The following is a 20128-nucleotide window of genomic DNA, read 5'->3' on the forward strand; positions in this document are numbered from 1 at the left end:
GCGTCTGGGGTCTTAAAGGCTTGAAGGTAAACAAATGGCCATCAAGCTCAGAAGCAACAAAGCCCACATGGAAGAAGCACACCAGCCTGTGTGATCACAGGTGCCAAAGGGATCAGTTATCAGGCATCAAAGAACAAAAAATCTTATCATTGTGTGCTCACCTTCATGATAGGATCGCTGAAGACAAATGGGCGCATAAACAAAGTAGCGAAGAAAGCTGATGGTGCCCAGCTATCAAGAGATAACAGCATCTGGAGTCCTAAAGGCGTGAAGGTAAACAAGCGGCCATCTAGCTCAGAAGCAACAATGCCCACATGGAAGAAGCACACCAGCCTGTGATCACGAGGTACCAAAGGGATCAGGTATCAAGCATCATCAGAACAAAAAAAAGTCATCATAGTGAATGAGGGGGGTAGTGCAGAGTGGAGACCCAAAGCCCATTTGTAGGTCACTGGACATCACCTTACAGAAGGGTCTCGGGGAGGAGATGAGCCAGTCAGGGTGCTTCTACACAACAGGCCAAGACCCCAAGAAGGGTTGATTTTGTTGGTCTAGACCACCCCCGGGCCTCAGAGCTGCATGTCATCCATGGTGGTTCCAGGCATCATCTCTGGATCTGGTGCTGGCCTGCGGGGTCCACATTTCGGATCTGCCACTGCCTACCCATGGCCACAGAGAAGTCTGATGTTCTCTTTCTGTAAAACGGGCTTAACAGCAGGACTTGGACTTCAAATTGTTGTTACACAGATTAAAAGGAATTCCATCTCAAAGCGCTTGGCTCCCACTTGGCATATGAAAATCCATTGCCAGCAAGTCTGTTGTGACTCATAGTGGCTCTTTAAGACAGAGGAGAGCTGTTCCATGGAGTGTCCAGGACTGCAATACCTGGCACAAGCAGGCCGCCATGGTTCCCCTTCCTGGTGATTTTCGCCCACAGACCTTCTGGTTAGCAGTGGGTGCTTGAACCACTGCACCACCAGAGCCCCTGGGAGGTCTTCAATAAAAGCCGTGTTATGCATGCTGTCCTATGCAGCATTTCCCCTTTTCCCTTGGATTTTGTAAATGGGTCTCTAATGAAGTTTTATGAGCTCAAACTGGTCTTACCCCCTTTAAGAGAATATGAAAGGGTGATGTTTCAGGGCACACCTATGCAAATAAATGCCACCTTTTTAACAATTCAGAGAGTCTGTGTATGCAGCGGGAAATGAGTTATGTATGTAGGTGGGTGGGGGGAACCTCCCAAACATTTATCGGCTGATGTTTAAAAACGCAAAACAGAACATCTTCAGATGTTTATATTCTCCACCCTTTGCCTCCCAGGAACTCCTCACCATCCTTCAAGGCTGTAACTCGCCTCCTTCCCCTTCAACGCTCCCCCACCCCCAATTTCCCTGCAATTCACCTTTAATATGCAATTAGGTTCCTCAATTTAAAACCATATTAAGGTGATGGGCTCTAAAGTACAACTAGGCTTATTTTAAACTGCAGCCAAGAAGCTGAAGTACTATGAAAAATCAAGAATGGTACAGCTTCACGATTAGACTGTAGCGCAGACCAAAATAGACCAGCACTGGGCTCCTTACCCTGCCACCGACTATAATTAGCTTGTCTGCAGCCAGAAGGGAGAAAAAAAATTACACCACCCCTTCAGGTGCTCACAGAACAGCCTGTTTTTGTCCCTTCACAGACCTTTGTCACAGCTAAGTCCTCAAGGATGTTCCTGGGATTCCTTAAATCCTATCCGCCCACGTCCCGCACACCCGCCCCTGGATGAATGCTGTCATCGTGACCATGTACAGCGAGGTACCAGAGATCACAGATCTTCCTCTGGGAAGGAGTTCTCTCTCCCCAGCCTTTTCCCAACCCCACCTGCTTAAGGAATGCCATTTGGACCTGACCAGCAGGTGTCCTGGGGAACAAGGAATGGGCGCCCCACCTACTCCTGCCCCAGGAACTCAGGCACGCAAAGGAGGCCCCTGGAACCACCACGTATAACAACAAAAACACCCCCCCCCCAAAAAAAAAACAACCTCAACGTACTTTCTTTGCTGTCGATATCCTGATATGTCTAGAAGCGTTTTCCGAGGGAAAGACCGAAAGAGCTTCTGCACCTGCTGTTTCCATGACAACAATCTCTTTTTCTGCGTCTCTGTAAATGCCTGCAAAAACAAACAGGATGTTTAAACGGGTGACGCAGCCTGGCATTAGGGGGAGAAACATGCAATTAATGTGGGAAAACACTTGAGGATCTGCCGGTGCCTTTTCTTCACCTGGCTCCAACCTGGTCCAACCGAGTCAGGCTGGTTTCAGAGCCGCCTGGATAGAAAATTCAAGGTATTTGGCACCGGAGGAACCTGGTGAGGTGCACGCAGTAAGTTCTGACGAGCCTCATTTTTGGGGGGGCGGGGGCGGGTTGGGCTTTAGGCAGCTCCCACCTCCTCACTCCTTCCTGACCACTCTGGCCTCTCTTTATCAACGAAGAATGAATTGTGAGATTGATTGTTGGCCGCTCCAGCCTCTGCAGGCCCCCTGCCTCTTCCTAATCAATGTGAACACTAAACCGCTTCAGCAATCAATCAGCTTGAGGGTGTGTGGTCGCCCAGGAGTGGTTTGCAGGGCTGGAGGGGATGGAGTCTGCTCTCTGAGGTTCAGGGCCCGGCTGAGACCTCTCTAGGCCTCGGTGGCTGGCCCACAGCTTGTCTAAGTGCAGTAAGATGTACAAGTCTTTCCTAATCACAATGAGTGGAAGTTTTGCCCGAGTCCCAAACGCAGTGCTCTCGAGGTGACTCAGAATAGAATGGCCCCAGAGGGTTTCCAAGGCTGCCACCCCTTTTTCCCATGGAGTGCCTGGTGGCTTTGAAACACTCGCCTGTGGCTGACAGCTGAGCGCTTCACCACTGCGCCATCAGGGCTTCGCCTGTTTTGCCTGCTGTCCCCAAGTCTGCTCTCTTCTGAAGTGGGTGCTCCTCTGTGCTCCCCTCAGTCAAGGGGAGGAGTCCTCGGCACACACGGCAGTAGCAATGGGCTCAGGCATGGCAGCAGCCACCATGGAGCCCGGACAGGGCACCAGTTCATTCTGTTGGACCTGGTGGCCAGGTATGGAGTCGCCTCATGGTCACTACCCAGAGAGAGCACTCTGAGGCAGGCCGTGGTGACTACATGTACAGTGAACTGCAGCCTAAGTGGTGTGGGTGAAGGGTCTTTTTCTTTCTTTTTAACACAGAAGGCTGATAGGTTGTGAGCTTTTCAGACACTGCTCTTAGAAGCTGTAACCAAGTGTCCTCGGAGACAATACACCAGCCCCTTGGTGTTCACCTCACCTGGGTGTGAGAACCACCTTTCGCCCCAGACAATGGCATGAAACTAAAGGTTTTAAGCCTCAAGATTACTGCTCGCCAGCCCAAAGGGCAATGGGCCCGATTTCTCAAATGTCAAAGGAGAAAGGGTTCACTTTTTAGATGTGCATTGAAAGTGCTTCTAAGGACACCATTTGGTCACTCACGGTGGCAGAGAGCATCCAAGAAGATGGAAATAATGTTTGCACTAAGAAAGAGGTACCGGGAGAGGTCAGCTCATTCGCTGGGGGCATCTGGCTCACTGAATCCAGGGCTGTGGACAGGAGCAGGCCCTCAGCAGGGCTGCGGGGCATGATGGCCCACTCCTCTCGGTCTCAGAATCTGTTCCTGGGTCACAGCTGGCTCCCAGTGACCTCCGGAAGCTGGTTGCTGAGGTCGGAGCTCCCTACATGGCTGGGGTGCCTGATACGTCACCTTCGCCCCTCTGTCCTGGCAACTCTGGGTTGGTTCTGGGACAGAGCTGAGAGAGTGGAGCTTCCTGGGGGGTGGCTGGAAGAGAAAGATTCCACATCCACAGATGGCCCGGACACGGCCAGTCAGCCACTTCGCAATCACTCTGTCTCTGTCAGGCCCAGACCCATACGTCTGTCTTGAAGGAGATCGCGAAGATTTGTGCTAAACTGTTCAATGGCTGGATTAAAAAGGCAGGCGTATAACGAGCTCATCTTCGCAGAACCACCTCAGGACAGTACCCTCCCTCCCAGGCACTGAACATCAGCGTGTCCGGTATGTGAAAGGGGGCCTGTCTCGCCCAGACCGGGCCAGTATGCCGACAGAGTGCTGCCCACAGAGGCCGACCTGGGGCGGTGGGAAACGAGCCAGACACTTTGCTCTTCCTCAGAGGGAAACCATAACAGGAAACGGCGCACACGTTTCCCCTTCCCAAGCAGAGCACAGAGCCCTCCATGCTAGCATGAATCCAGTCAGGCCGACGTGGAGGGACCGCCTTCCTGCCCCTGACTCCCAGCAGGGAGAGGCTCCTCTTCCGCTCCCAGGGGTCTCTTGACAGCAGGAGCTCTGGCCAGGCAGCCAACAAGAACCTCACAGTGCCATGTTTGAAGCGACTGGCTTGAGGCCTTCCGGGAAGTACAGAGGAAAGACATCAAAACAGGAGCGAGAGCAAGCAAGATGGAGGGACGTGGGCAGCACCCTGCCCACGATGCAGGGGGCGATCCACCAGGAAGCTTATGCACTGTTCCCCAGAGGCCGCTGAAGGGGTCCTGGTTTGCAGGTGGAAAATACCTCGTTCCCCAATACCTCGAGCGAAGCGTGGGAGAGAAGCACATTCTGGCTTCTCGCTCAAAAGCGTACATCATTCCCCTGCCAAGCTACCCACAACGGCTCTCCTTTTCAACACAGCACAAAGCCCTCCACGCTTCTGGGCCCCCCTGGAACATTCTCCTGCCTCTTTCCCTAGCCTGCCTTTACCACCTTGTGGTCTGCATGAACTGGTCTCTCGGGGAGACGATCGGTTCTCTGAGGCCATCCCTTGTTTCTGACTCGGGGCTGCAAGCTGGAAGGACCTCCCAGAACCCTCACTGCTCTGCTACCATCACCCAGCCCCTCTTGCTGCACGCAGCCCGGGGCAGGGATGGCATGCTCAGTGGCCACCGGTGATGAACGGGCTCTCCAGTCCTGACATGCGTCCTCGCCTTCTCTGCTTCCTCTAGTTTCGTTATGGGCAGAAAACAAAGTACAGTGTCAGGACTGGAAATTGGAGAGGATGACTCAGCCAGCCCTTGGGGGAAAGGGTGTAGTCAGGTGGTGACAAGTCAGCCATTCGAGGGGCCTCGTCCCTTCCCAAAGCAGCACACAAATAAGCCTTCAGCAGGCTTCAGCCACCATCACGTATCCGGCTGCTCTGGGGAAACCAAGAAGGGGGGCGGAATTACATATAAAAAATGTGTTTCTTTTCCGGTGAAAACATCCAATACCTTGGAATACTCGAGTGTTTCTGAGGGAGGCGTGTCTGCTCCCAAATGAGCCGCCGGAGCAGCCTGGACCGGGGTGACTGGGGGATAAGAACTCACTCAGAGAGGACACTGCGAACTGGGCGTGGGGGCGGGGTGGGGAGGAAGGCCATGTTGGGATGAAATCCACAGGGGGACTGGACCCCTTTAGGGGAGGGCTGGGCGGTATCAGACCATTAAAATGACAGAGGGCTCATCAAAAGGAAAGAGCCTCCCATAGCAGGAGTGGCTGGAGGGTCAGGGGCGTAGGAGGGGGAACAGGCTGTCCCTGCACAGGACATGTATTTTACCGGGCCCACTGGACTCTCAGGTCCTGGCTGCCGACAGGTTTCACCAATATGGCAGAGGGGAAGAGGTGTGGGGTCATTACTAACCTGTTCCTGCACCAAACTCCTGCAGGAGGAGCTAGCATCACCCCAGGTTTACTCAGTCCCAAGTTGTCCCACGTCTCTAGTCTCTAGAAAGCCTCGGGGAGGAGGTGCTCAAGAAGCTACCGGAGTCCTGAACCCGGGGCACAACCCCCTCTCCTCACCTGTCCTCCAGTGGCCGCTCCCCCCCGCCCCCCCCCCATCCCTACTCATAGGACAGATGGCTAATACAATTCCTGTTTAAAAAAAGGGAGAAAGAAAATCACAAGTCCAAACAGAAATACCCCATTGCACTCCCAGCTGGCTCAGGCGGCGAATCGATGATGTCCTCCCTGGCTTCCCCTGCAGCACTGCCTCCCAACAGCCAGCATGCAGAAGCCACCTCAGTGTCCCACACCAGTGACCAGATACACAAAATGCACACACACCCAGCAGAGCCTCACTCAGCGGCAGAGACACACCAAGTTTGCCACATACCTGTGACAATACAGAAGACGCTTGAGGACATTCTGCTGGGTGAAGTAAAACCCAAACAAACACATTTACTACGACTGAGGCTCTTCTGACTCATCGTCACCCCACATGACAGGGTAGGGCTGCCCCTGTGGCTTTTCAAGGCTATACATATTTACGGGAGCCGACGGCTCATTTTTCTCCTGCAGATCGGCTGGTGTCTTTAAACCGTTGACCTGTGGTTAGCAGCCCAGCTTGTAACCCAGTAGGCCACTAGAGCTGCGCAGAGAAATGAGGCAGGCACAAAAGAACATGCGTAGTACAGGCAAACATGGAGCACGTGACGTTCGCCATTGGTTACCAGGGGCTTGAGGGAGTGAAAGGGGAGTCGCTGTTTTGGGAAACAGACGGTGGTGACGGGTACACAGCACGATGAGCACTGAGGCACACATGTAAGACATGTTGACTGCTTTGTCATACGTATTTGATATAAAAAGCCCCCGCGTAAAAGCAGCCGAATCACATATACTGTGTACACACACTCATTATTTCTTTTGTTCCCTCTTTCTTGCCAGTTTCCCAATTTAAAAGATAGAACATCTTAGCACAGAATTATTAAAGCTAAGGAGGTCAGATGACAGGGCTCTGTGCTAACCAGCCCAGACGTGGGCACTCAGGGGCTCTTGCAGAGTTCGAAGCTCCTCTCTGGCATCTGCCCCACACCAGAATTCTCAGTCACGCACGCACGCACGCGGTGTTTGGGGTGCAGGCTGCCATGGCTTGGCTCTGCCGGAGCTGTAATTCATGACCATCCGCTCCTTGAAAACAGGTGCCCGGAGACCGAAATGATCACGTCACAGAAGCTCAGAGACGGTCGCTCTAAGCAATGAAAAAAATAAAAAACCAGCCTTGGCAAACCTGTCGCCACTCACCTCGTGAATCAGACATTTGTCTATGAGCTGTAGGTAGGAGCTTATATTCTCCTCATCCGGCCTGGAGACCAAGAGCTGGGTGCACACTGTGAATCGAAAATAAATGAGAGATGAGTGAGGGGCAGGGGGTGGGAGAAGACCACGCCCATCCTGGCCTCTGAAATCTGCCTCCGATTTCCTTTCAGGACCCAATATTTTGCGAGGCATGCTTGCCTGTGGGGTTCTAGAAGGCTCATTACAAAGGCCTGGAGGCTGCTCATTCCAGGAAGTCCTAGGCGTGGTCACCACTGGACCCCTCGGCTTGAGAAGCCCCTTCAGTTAATCCCAGTCAGAGGGAGGACTCGCCGCCGCTGGGAGCAGGGCGTGGGCTTTGTTTGTGAAAGGCACCCCCTTGGAGCAGGGGTGCTGAGGCTTCTCAGCCCCGTCAGCACTCTTTCGTCATTTTATGAACGAACCTCAGCCCGGCGGATCCGTTGGTGTTTGCAGGGACTCTGCAGGCACCTCTCTCAGGATGCGGGGTGTAGGTGTGCACACAAACAGGAATCAAGCCTGAGACCCCATCGCTTGAGCGATTGGGGGGTGGGGGGGTCGATTTTCTCAAATTGATCTGCACATTTATATGTACACACGCTCGTCGACGCCGGAGTGCCCACAGCGCCAGAGCAGCCAGCATGGGGGGGGGGGGGCAGACACATGGACTGGATATCTAACATGCGAGCGTCGCCCTGTCTGCTCCCCTCACCCCCACGGATGTCCATCCGCTCCGACTCACGGTGGCCCGGAGGACAGATTTGAGCAGCAACCTAAGCTTCCCGCCGCTGCCGTCTTGACGGGCGCAGACTGACACAGCGTTCTCCCTCGGTGCGACTGGTGGGCTTAAACAGCTCCCCTGCTGGTCAACAGCGGAGTGCTTAACCCACGTGCCACCAGGCCCCCTTGCTCTAAGCACCCAGGTTGTGGTGCTCTTGACTTTGGGGTGGTGGTTCGTCCACTCTGGGGGAGCAGTCAGAAGGAAATGACTTGTACTCCAGGAGACCAAGCATCGCATGTGATTGCTTCCCCATGGCCCTCGTGTCTCCGAATCCCCATGGTACCACAGCACACTGACCACCCTGCCTGTAAACAGCAAGCTTCCGCCAGGCCCCTTCCAGGGCCATTCCCCAGAGCCCTGTCCCGGAAGCTATGGTTTATGCCCACGGGGAAGAGCGTGCTGCCTTTGCAAAGGTGCTGTTCTTTGTAAGGGCAGAAACCGAGCATCCAACGTGGGAGGAAACACAACCATCCGGAAAACCAACCAACCCACCCAGGCTGCGCAAAGGAGTGGAAGGGCCTGTCTGCGTACAAACAGGCGGGTCCAGGTGCTCATAAACGACTGGCCACCTCAGGGAGGATGAAGACAGGGCTGGAAAGGGCTCCGTTTCCCCTTCCCATCTCCTGTCTAGCTTGCATTTTTTATTATCATCATCATCGAGGTGTTCTGTCATTTCTTTGGCGGTAGTTAGGATTTTAAAAGCAGAGTGGCAGGGCACTTGTATCTTATGAGGAGGGTGTGATGCACACTCAGGTAGATACCCCAGCCCCCCACCCCCCTCCTAGCAGAACCGGGTTCTCACACATGCAGGAATCTGTTTGCACCCAACTCAGCCAAGGACCCTCTCTGGCGGGGAGGCGGGAGACGGGGAGAAAAGAACCCATCAAACCACCGAGTTCCTGCATCCTCTTCCTCTCAGGGGAGCTCAGCATCAACGCACCAGCCTTGTCCCCACGAATGTAGGCCTTCTTTAGACAGGCACATTTTCAGCATGACACTCAAGCTCAGGGGCTCATTTCCTGTGCTCTCGGCCAGGCTGCTACGCATGCAAGTGTGGGGTATCCACCACACAAGAGGCTGCAAGCACAGTGTCAGGTGTGGTTTTGTAACCCGCATGGAGGCTTTGAGCCAGCTGCGTAGGTAATGCACAGAGAACGGTGCCCGGAGCACAGTCACCACTCGGTGCACACCAGCTGTTATTTCCGGAGCACTTCCTATGGACTGACCCCGAGGAGAGCCTGTAAACACCAACCCTGGAGAATGCTGGCAGGTGGCTGGCTGCTGCCACGGTGTAGGCTCTTTGCCTAGGGGTCAAAATAGCTATGCCTTTTCCATCAGACACTCGTTTTCTGCCACTTTCAGGAGGAAACTGGCTACTTCGTGGTTTGCATCATTTTTTTTAAAGAGTTCACCCCACTTTCCTCCCTGTGGGTCCAGTGACCAAATGAGCCCCTTAACAGGACTAGAGAGAAGAGTTAAGCAACAGGCCTCTGGGGGTCTGTGACGGGGAAGTTTAAAGCCCATCGAGGGCTAACACTTTCTCTGCTTCCTTCTCTGTACAATGCGGTGACAGCACCTGCCTTGCCAGGTTGTTTCCCCCGCACTCAGGGAGCCTGCAGCTCCACGGGCCCATATTCGAACAGAAGGGGACGTGAGAATCAGGCTCTACCTTTGCCCATGACACGCGTGAACTGTCCGGGGAGATCGCCCTCCGGGAGAGGGGCCACGGCCAGTTCCCCGTCACAGCTGCTCAGCTGGTGAGGCGGGAGGCCGCCGCTGGCCCCGGCTGAGGTGGTGGCCGTGGCGCCGGGCCCCCCAGCACTGTCCTTGCAGTCAGGGCTCTGGCTCTCAGGGCCCATCAGTGAAGGCTGGTGGGGGCCCTGGGGCTCATGGCGACGGGCCTCTGGGGTGGTGCTCGGGGAGCCGTAGGCCTTGATGGGCGTCAGGATCATCTGGTGCAGCTCCTGGAGTGGGAGGCGCAGGTTGCCCCCCTCGATGATGTCCTGCACAGTCAGAGGAAGAAGACATCCATTAGGGTCTGGCAACTGAGCCACCAGGCTCCCTCCCTCTCCCCGACCCCGAGCTGGCCCTCAAGACGGGATTCAGGGCGGCTGGGCCCCTGAGCAGAGCATTCTCCGGGAAGGACGCCATCGGTTTTCATTGTTCTAATAGTAACCCAAGTCCAAGGTAGGGAACCTGGAGTATACAAATAGGCAATCGGGAACATTCCACAGTCTAGAGGGGACTGTTAACAGTGATTTGGGTACATTATTTTTTACTGGCGTCTTCGGAGCATCTCTATAGAACACACTTCCCTATTTTATATGCACTCTCTTTAGATGGTATAGAACAGAGTTGGATCCTTGGGGTGAAGGGGAGATTGGTGACCTGGTACGACTTGTTCTGTATGGAGGAGGACCCTTATACCTTCACTAGCCCACAACAAAGCAGCAGCACAAGGGAGTGATTAAAACAGCGAGGCCGGCTCTGACACCAGGGTTCGTATTCTGGCTCTGTTAGCTGTGTGACAGTAGGGAAGCTATGTAACCTCTCTCTTTCAGTTTCCCAGATGATACAATGAGGCCAGTGATCGTACCTGCCTCATCAGGTGGCTATTCTTGAAACCCCAGGTCAGTACCTGTTGCACACTTCTGTGTTAAATACATTTATATTTGTGGGTGCCGGGCACTAGGGATACTGCTGGGAATGGCCTTTGGGGTCCATCCCAGCCATGAGAGGTGAACATCGAGGCAGGGCTGCCCTGAGGGGGTGACTCTAAAGCAGGAACCCAAGGGAGTGAATAAGCATGGCTTTGAGGCTGCCTGGGAAAGGGCACCCCAGGAAGAGGGTGTGGCACGGGCAGAGGCTCCGTCTGGGCTTCAGTGGTGTCCTCCAGAGACAGATGTTGAAGTCTGGGTGTCTGGACTTCGGGATTGGACCTCATCTGGAAATAGGCTCTTCGAAGATGGCATCAGCAGCGCGAGGACTGCACGGGTGTACACAGCTACATCAGTAGGGTTTCCAAGGCCGTGACTTCGGGAGCACTGCCGGGCCTCTCTCTCCTGGGTGCCCCTGGATGGATTCAGACCGTCAACTTGTTGGTCAGTACCATCTGCACCACCCAGAGACTTTGTCCTAGAGTGGGGCTAGTCCTAATCGAACCGAATACAAGAGCAGGGACACGGAGGAAAGAGGCACATACGCCTGGGAGCCTCTGGGGCTAAGAGGAGTTAGGGGAGAGATGGAAGAGACTCTCCCTCAGAGCGCTCAGAAGGAATCACACTGCTGACACCCTCATCCGGGACTACTAGCCGTCAGAACTGTGAGATAATGAACGTTTCCCTAAGCCACCCAACCAAACCCAAACCAAACTTCCTGCCATTGAGTGGATGCCGACTCAGAGTGGCCCTGTACAACAGCTTAGAACTGCCCCAGTTACGTAATGGGCTGCTAATCACAAGGTTACTAGCCACCAGCCACTCTGAGGATAGAATAGCTTGGCTTTCTACTCCCATAAACGGCTACAGCCTCGGAAACCCACAAGGGTAGTTCTACTCTGTCTTACAGGGTCGCTATGAGTCACCAAGGACTCAATGGTGGTGAGTTTGGTGTTTATTTCTTTTGGAGGGGAGGTGTTTTAACCCTTTACGGGAGTAGAAAACCCTCTCTTTCTCCTTCCGAGTGACTGTGGTTTCAAAGTGCTGATCTTGCAGGAACCACCCAACTTGTAACCATGGCACCGCCAGGACTCCCATAAGCCACTTGGTTTGGGATATTCTGTCATAGCGGCCCAGGAAACTAATACCGACTCTCAGGCGGGAGCACGTCTGGAGTCCGGAGGAACAGTGAGGAGGCCACCGGCAAGGCAGAGCAGAGCAGGTGATGGGAGCTGGTGCTCTTGTTTCCTTTCTGACTCACAGCCACCTTTGTGCAACAGGATCTGACACACACACACACACACACACACACACACACACACGTCATCCTCACAAGCGTTGCTGTTTGAGCTCCTTGTTGCAGTCACTCCATCTCACTCTCAGTCCCTTTCATGGGGAGTCTTCCACATTTTTGCTGGCTTCCACTTCAATCAGTATGCTGGCCTTTCTCTGAGACTGGTCCTTCCTGATACCAAGACCATAGTTAGGTCAAAGGATGAAGTCTCACACCAGCCTTGCTTCCAAGGAGCAAGGCTATACTTCATTCAAAACAGATCTGCTAGTTCTCCTGGTGGTCCATGTAGATTCAACATTCTTCGCCAACTACAGAGCAAATCTTCCTTGCGATTTCAAAGGCATCAGTTCTTTGGTCTTCCTTCTTCCGCATCCAGTTTTCTTATGTGTATGCAACTACTGATACTATCGTGGCTTGAATTAGCTGCAGACCTTTAGATGCCCCTTTAAAGAGATCTTGTGTAGCAGACTTACCCAATGCAATAGACCATTTCATTTCCTGACTGCTGCTTCCCTGGGCATTGCTTGTGGATCCAAGTAAAACGAAATCCTTGACAACGTCAGTGTTTTCTGCAGGTGTGAGAATTGTTTGCTTGTTTTGATGCTGAGGTGTAATCTGACGGAAGACTGCAGTCTTTGATTGTCATGAGGAGGCACTTGACAATGAACCATCTTGCCCAAACGGAGTCCTCGTAGTTCCCAGCATGCAGGGTTGTGTCATCTGTATATTGCATATTGTTAATGAGTCTTCAGGAGGGTCAAGTAAAATGGCCCGAAGACCCACTGGTCAATTCGGGAGACAAATACAAGCCCGGACACCAGAATTCATTGTAATTCAGAGGGGGAATCCAAGGAAGGTTCTGAGCAGTCTGGCTCCAAGTTTGAAAAGGAACATTCTGGCTGCTGTTTAGAGGAAACTACACATCCTTTCACATTGCATAGTGAAGTGGGGTTGTTCCACACACGACAGTTTGATGTAACTGAGTGCCACTTACTAGACAAAGCGGTGCACCTAGGTTCTGATGGGCGCAATTACCCGCCCAGTGCTCACAGAGGTCCAAGGAAGGTCCAGGCACTGGGTGGCTAGCAATGTGATGGGAATGGAGCTGGGCGTCTTCCCTAAGGTGATGGGTGGGCCTTACCCTCTTCCCTAGGGCCAGCCCCCTGTGCTTCAGCATGCAAAGCTTTCCCTGGGGCCCAGGAAAGATGCTGGCAACCAGGCTCTTGATTACTAATGACGTATTTAATCTTCTGAGAGCCCAGAAGAGCAAGGACATCATTTTAAAAGCCTAAAGCATGACGACCCAATCTGTTCCAAGGATCCTCTCTGACCAAGAAGAATTGCATGATGATGTCAGGGGACGCAAGCAGATGGGACACAATCACTCCCGCACCCAAACCTCTCCAACCTGTAGATCAGGAAAGAACACCAGAGGATGGCAACCTGAGACCCACTGCTTCAATTCTGGACAACCGAGGACACCACCGGCCAGGCCCTTTGTTGGCGGGAAGCAGCCCCATGGAAGCACAATGTGAACCGTACTCCTGACTCACTGGCAGCCAGGGTTTATGGAGGGTGAGCGGTTCCCGGTAGTCTCCTGACTCATTTCAAACCTGGCCTACGGTGTGGGAGAGAGTCCCTCCCAACGCCCCATTGGAAGACGAGAGCTCCAGAGTTTGTCACCTCCCCTCTAACCATGGTGACTATGGCCAGGGTGAGCCCGGGCAGCAGCTGTGCCGACAAGTTTCGTGCATGCGGTGGGCGTGCTACTAACCAGTCTGTTTGCCAGACTGGACCGGCTCTTTCCCAGAGTCTGGATGACACCACGTGATTGCTTTCTTGGCGTTGGACCTAGTGGTGGGTCAGGACGGGGCCTATGGAGGGGAGCTGGTGGGTTCACTGTGCTGATGGGGGGCCCTGACCCCACCTGGGCTGTGGGGGGCTACTGACCTTCTTGTCCAGTCCATGATGACGGATGGAAGGGGAAGGGGGAGGGCTTCCCACCAAAGGGGGACTGGGCAAGCAGAGCCAGGCAGGCCTATCTGTAACAATCACATGTATCCCTGACACATGAGCAATGTGGAAGTTACTACGGAGGTGAGCAAATGAATGTGCGTGATGCTCTGGCCACTGCTGCCAACCCAAGCCTGCCCTGGCCCGGCAGGAAAAGGCTTTCTGTAATTACTGAGTGGAGGGGGAAGGAGACATGAGTTATGCTAAGAGCTGAATCCCCCATGTTGAACCCCTGTTCTATTGGGAATAGAAAATAATCTATAACCCTCGTAACTTATGTTGAGACGCTTTATGGAAAATACGGCTTCCCAGGAATCATGCAGACGCCCTACTCTCCCTACACCCTTGAAGCCATGGTCTCAGGGAGAAAGTCTTTGGCTTTCGATCATTAGGGACACCCAGCCCTGTTTGCTTATGGGAGCATCAATGGGGCGGCGCTATGACCCTCGGACGCAAGCTACGTTCCCGACTCTTAAACATGAAATCCAGAACTCAGCAATGAGCATGCAAGCTGACTAAGAAGCTACAAAATGAGTGGAACTGAACTCAACTTAGTGCCCCCCACTAGCCAAGGGAACTAATTCTTCATGTTAATATAAATACGGAACCAAGCCAAGACCACATTGATCCTCATACCACCTTACAGACACAGAGAGGCAAAATGAAGCTGCCCACTGACAAATGTGCACCGCCACGGCTCTCACTAAAAAGCAGAAAAGGTGAGAGCTGGCCCACTGCTTCCTAGAGACCGCTCGTCTCTGGTAGATGAGACAAGCAGGAAGACTTCCTAGTTCGGTTTTCCGAGGACTTGGATGAGATCTGGCTCGGTGCCTTCCTCAGGGCGGGTTAACGATAAGGTACAGGTCATCTGAAAAACAGAGCTTGCCATCTGGGTGTTCTCCGCCCTTACCCAGTGTGCCCACAGCGCCACCCTGCCCTGCATATAGGGAGAATGTAGGCTTCTCACTCACATGAGAGACAGGACTTCCTTCACTATGTAAACCCATGCCCTCGCTTCTTCCATTCATTAACACCAGCTGAGCCCTGCTACGAGCCAGGCACTGGTGGCAAAGGTGCACTCCCTTGCTTTGAGATGCTGGTAGTCTAGTGGGACCGAGGTAGTGGGACCTGAGTAAGGACAGGGAGACATGGAACACAAGCTAGGGCTCCTAACGGATGCTCTCTGTGTGTACGGGTGGGTGTGGTGGTGGCGGCGGCGGTTTCTGGAAGGGTCCCAGAAATAGAGCCGCAGCACAAAGCGAGCGAGGAAGCTGCGTGGAGTTGAGGAGGGCTGGGGCTCAAAGCAGGAGGGGAAGTAGTGGCCAGAGACGAAGCTGAAGAGGTTTCCTCGGGCAGACAATGAACCGTCTTGTCCAAATCGTCCTTCTTTTAAAACAAGGATACTAGCAGCTGTCCTGATTACCTTATGAGATTAGCCACCAAGAGCCAATGTACTGGTAGAGATGCAGATGCTTTTAAGAAAGTATTAAGGAAACCTTAGTATCCCTTTGCCGGTGAGTGGATTTCAGGCGCAATAGGACACAGGAGAAACTGCCCCAAAGGGTTTGCAAGACTCTCGGTCTTTATGGAAGCAAAGTGCCACGTCTTGCGCCCACAGAGCGGCTGGCGGGTCCAAACCACCCAACTTTGGGTTAGCAGCTGAACGCCTGCCTAGCCACTGTACCGTCAGGGCGCCTCTTATTTAGTGTTAGCCATGATTCCTCTGGACATCTTTAGTATTTCATATGATCAAATTTAACTGCTGGGTCTCTGAAGAACAATGTAAACTCCAGAGGATGAAGCCCGCATGTGTTTGAGGGAAAGGCATAGGCCTACTAGAAGCCGCTGGGCACCTTTGAGAAGAAAGGGAGTGGTTCGGCTTCCTAGTTTGACAGCTAGTTGAAAAGGAATGGTGGGGAGTATGAAAGCACATGGGACTGTTTCTGCTATCCAAAATATGTACTGAAAAGTCAGCTCCAGGGCCATTCTCCTCTCCTTCCTTCTCTCCCTACCAGCTGTCTTGAGATGTCTACAGGTCTTCATCCTCTGGCCTTATCACATCACCACCCTTCACACCTGCCTGCTACCTCTGTCTGTTCTCTCAATCCCCCAGGGCCTCATCGACTGACGATCCATTCCTGGGGATGGTTCTCAGGCCCATCATATGTGACTCGTCTGTGGCACCCCATGGGATTCCCTTCACAGACACTTCCTCCACCCCTCTGGGTGGAGGCTCAGCCTTTACTACTGTTTGCTTCCTCATTTGTAGTGCCTTTAATGAGTAGCCTTCTATACCTTATGACTTCTCCTTAGCGCTTATCACCTGAAACACGCAGTTCCATGGGATATCAACTCACAATTACCACTCACAACCAGATGACTCACAGCCAAGTCTTTCAAACCCTCCTGGCATTCCTGAATCCTAGACCTGTATGTTGACAGGGGACTACAGAAGTTCAGGCAGGATTCAGAAGAGACATGCAAGAAAGGATATCATTACCATGTCAGATGGAGCTTGGTTGAGAGTAGAGAACATGGGAAAGATATTTACTTGTGTTTTACTGACCATGCAAAGGCACTCAACTATGTGGACCGTGATAAACGATGGATAACCTTGAGAAGAATGGGAATTCCAAAGCACTTCATTGTGCCCATTAGGAACTTGTACATGGATCAAGAGGCAATTGTGGAAACAGAACAAGGATATACTCCATGGCTTACAATGAGGAAAAGTGTGCATCAGGGCTGTATCCTCTCACTACACTTGTTCAATCTACATGCTGAGCAAATCATCAGGGAAGCTGGATTATATACAGAAGATTGAGGCATCAGGATTAGCATAAGGCTTATTAACAATCTGTGATATACAGATGACACAACCTTGCTCACTGAAACTGAGGAGGAATTGAAGCCCTTGCTGAGGAAGATCAAGGATCATAGCCTTCATTATGGATTACAACTCAATGTAAAGACCACCCAGATCCTTACAACTGGACCAATAAATAGCATCATGATCAATGGAGAAAAGGTTGAAGCTGTAAGGAATTTTTGTCTTGCTTGGATCCACAGTGAATGCACATGGAAGCAGCAGTCCAGAGATCAAAAGACATATTGCATTAGGAAAATCTGCTGCACACGACCTCTTTAGAGGGTATAGACATGGTATAGACAAGCTCCGTCTGACATGGTAATGATATCCTTTCTTGCACATCCTCTTCTGAATCCTGCCTGAACTTCTGTAGTCCCCTGTCAACATACAGGTCTAGGATTCAGGAATGCCAGGAGGGTTTGAAAGACTTGGCTGTGAGTCATCTGGTTGTGAGTGGTAATTGTGAGTTGATATCCCATGGAACTGCGTGTATCAGGTGATAAGCGCTAAGGAGAAGTCATAAGGTATAGATGTTCCTTTCAGGACTAAGATGCACCTGTCTCAATCCATAGTACTCTCCATCGCCTCACAGACGGGTGAAAGTTGGACATGAACAATGGAGACCAGAGAAGACTCAATGCATTTTAACTGTGGTGCTGAGCATAGTACTGCAAGCACACGGACTGCTAAACGGACAGACAGATCTGTGTTGGAAGGAGTAAGGCCAGGATGCTCCTTAGCGGCAAGAATGGCAAGACTTTGTTTTCCATACTTAGAATACACTGTCAGGAGAGATTAGTTCCTGGAAAAAGATATCATGCTTGGTAACGAAGGAGGGGACGACCCTCAGGGAGATGGATTGACACAGTGGTGACATCAGTGGGTTCAGGCATAGGAACCACTGTGAGGAGGCCTGGGCAGTGTTCCATTCTGTTGTGCACAGGGTTGCTATGGGTCAGAGCCAACGAACAACTTAACATCCACCTAACAACCACCACCAAACCTGTCCTTGTGGCCACTGACTTGCCATTTCCACTTGGCAGACTCACAGGAGCCCAAGATTCAACCCTCCAAATGAACTCCATCTCTCCTGCCCCGGGAACTCCTGTGTTTTTCAGGTCCACGCGGTAAGCACCCAGTGACTACTGAGTCCCCCACATGCTCTCTCGTCCTCCATTCTCCCGGCTTCTCCTCAGTCAAAGTCTGATCAAGACTTGCTGCCCTACTGAGACTCTCAGACAATCAGCTTTCTTAAAGGTTTCCCTCCAGCCAGAGGACTTTATTTTATCCCACGAAGATTTCCTCCTGCCCATTTAACAGACAGGACACAGATCACATGGAATTGTAAGGAGCATGTATCTATCCATCCTGTTACAGTGTATGTCACAAGCGCCCCCAGGTCAGGAGCCACATCTTACTCACGGTTGGCCCTCAGGTCAGGAGCCACATCTTACTCACGGTTGGCCCTCGGTGGATGAGACAAGTCTAGTCTGATGCAGCTGCTCAACAAGTGTCCAGTAACAGACTGACCGGAGGAACGCTGGCCTTTGAGCTTCTCTGCAGCTGCTACTGATTATGAACTAACTTTGGGCGGGGTTACAGCCATCTCCTTAGAAATCTGTGGCTTCTATGTGAGGTAAGAGTGCTGGAGGCAGGCGAGGGCATAATGGCGGCATTCCCTACAGCACAAGCAGCCGAGGCTGTCTGGGAATGCAAGCATAATGACTGGCTTGAGTCTGTCGCTAGGGAAGGGGAAGGGGAGGACGTTATCAGTGGCGAAGGGCCCTGAACAGCCCCTTCTTTGGCGATCAGAAGGGGGTGTCCCTGAGAAGAGCGTCAGGGAGGTGCATCCTCTTCAGTGGATGCCGAGGAGAGATCCACCCCCGTCCCCAGGCCGTCAGCTCCTGACGGGGACCAGTGGGTGCTCTGCAGCAAGCGCAACCTGGCGATCTGACGGCCCCACGCAGTCCCTGCGCAGAGCCCCATGGAATAAACTCATTCTTGCCTGCCTCTGCCACTCGCTGCCATCATGCTTTGTGTTATATGGAGCATATTTTCGAACATTCCCATTCCAGTCAACCAGGGAGAAAGTCTTTGTGTGGAGTCAAGATTATTCTAGGTGTGAAATCTGGGACACAGAAAATGTCACCGACTTATCAAAGGATGGCAGACAAAAGTCAATGACATATCAGGGCCACCAGGCTACCTGACTGCCCGGGGGTTCCACACACCGATTTCAATCCAAGCTCCAGGGAATAATTCTACGAGCAGCTCAATCTTTTTTGGTCTCTGAGGTTAAGAGCTTTCTCGGTGGCAAGGGATCTGAATGAATTGGGGATGGATACTCCAGAAACAGGGAAATGACGCCCTCACCAGACCACGTAGCAATTTAATCCTCATGCAAAATATTTCCTGTACTTTCTAACAGCTAAGGAGAAAATTGGTCATTTGAATGCTCCCCAAAGAGAACAGTTTCTTATATTAAGAACAGCAATAATCACTGTTAGACAAGCTGTTTGGTAAAAGAATTAGCATTAAATTAACAACAACCATAATCTTCAGGTTGAATTGGATGGGTCACTTGCAATTTATAATTCACTTTAATTAAGACAACTCTTGTCATCATGGAGCATTCCCCTCCTCCAAAATAAATCTTCCTTTTAAGTTGTGTATATATATTTTAGACAACTTTAAGGAACCTTGGTAGAGAAGTGGGTTAAGCATCGGGAAGTACGGTTGTTGGTTCAAACCTATCATTCACTCTGCAGGATAAAGATGAGGCTGTACTTCTGTAAAGATTTAGTCTCAGAAACTCAAAGGAGCAGCTTCACTCTGTCCTACAGGGTCACTATGAGTCAGAACCCGCTCAATGGCAGTGGGTTTATATGTATGTGTGTGTGTGTATGTGTATATATATATATAACTACATGTATTGTATAAAATACTTATAATTATAAACACTATAATTTACATGAAATATTATTAAATCTTTAATATGATATGGTAGTGTGGTTTATTTGTATTATATTTTATATAAGTATAAAAAATTTATCAAACATTTTATTATATGTATAACCATCAAAAACTCAAACTCAATGCCATCAAGCTGCCATCAAGGTCACTCACAGTCGCCCTGCAGGACAGAGTAGAATCACTCCTGTGGTTTTCTGAGACTAACTTGTTTAACTTTTTAGTTCTTCAACCATATATTTTATACAAACACATATTAGAATATCAGAATGAACAGCACTTTCAGAATACGACAGTCTATTCACACCATTCATAAACAGTGGCTGAACATTGTGCAATCACAGGCCCCAAGCATGCGAGAACCTGTCTGAACATAGATGTCATCCACATGTTTCCTTTCCTCCACTCACTAGTTCAGTCAGAGGAGACCAATTC

The 20128-nt window shown here is 51.6% G+C and overlaps 1 protein-coding gene across 4 annotated transcripts in view; it reads right to left on the minus strand.

The window, feature by feature from the left end:
- SAMD4A (sterile alpha motif domain containing 4A) overlaps window positions 1-20128 on the minus strand; it is a 265015-nt gene that overhangs the window by 17834 nt on the left and 227053 nt on the right. For all 4 annotated transcript variants that reach the window (XM_045287722.1, XM_045287723.1, XM_045287725.1 and 1 more), the window contains 3 exons: window positions 9560-9893; window positions 7080-7165; window positions 2041-2159 (listed from right to left, as the gene is read on the minus strand). In XM_045287722.1, the coding sequence (XP_045143657.1) occupies window positions 2041-2159; window positions 7080-7165; window positions 9560-9893 (539 nt within the window). The remainder of the gene's footprint in view (window positions 1-2040; window positions 2160-7079; window positions 7166-9559; window positions 9894-20128) is intronic.

This window comes from Echinops telfairi, unplaced genomic scaffold (genome assembly GCF_000313985.2).
Source record: "Echinops telfairi isolate 266 unplaced genomic scaffold, ASM31398v2 ScPeMD7_18;HRSCAF=68, whole genome shotgun sequence".
NCBI classification, from domain to species: domain Eukaryota; kingdom Metazoa; phylum Chordata; class Mammalia; order Afrosoricida; family Tenrecidae; genus Echinops; species Echinops telfairi.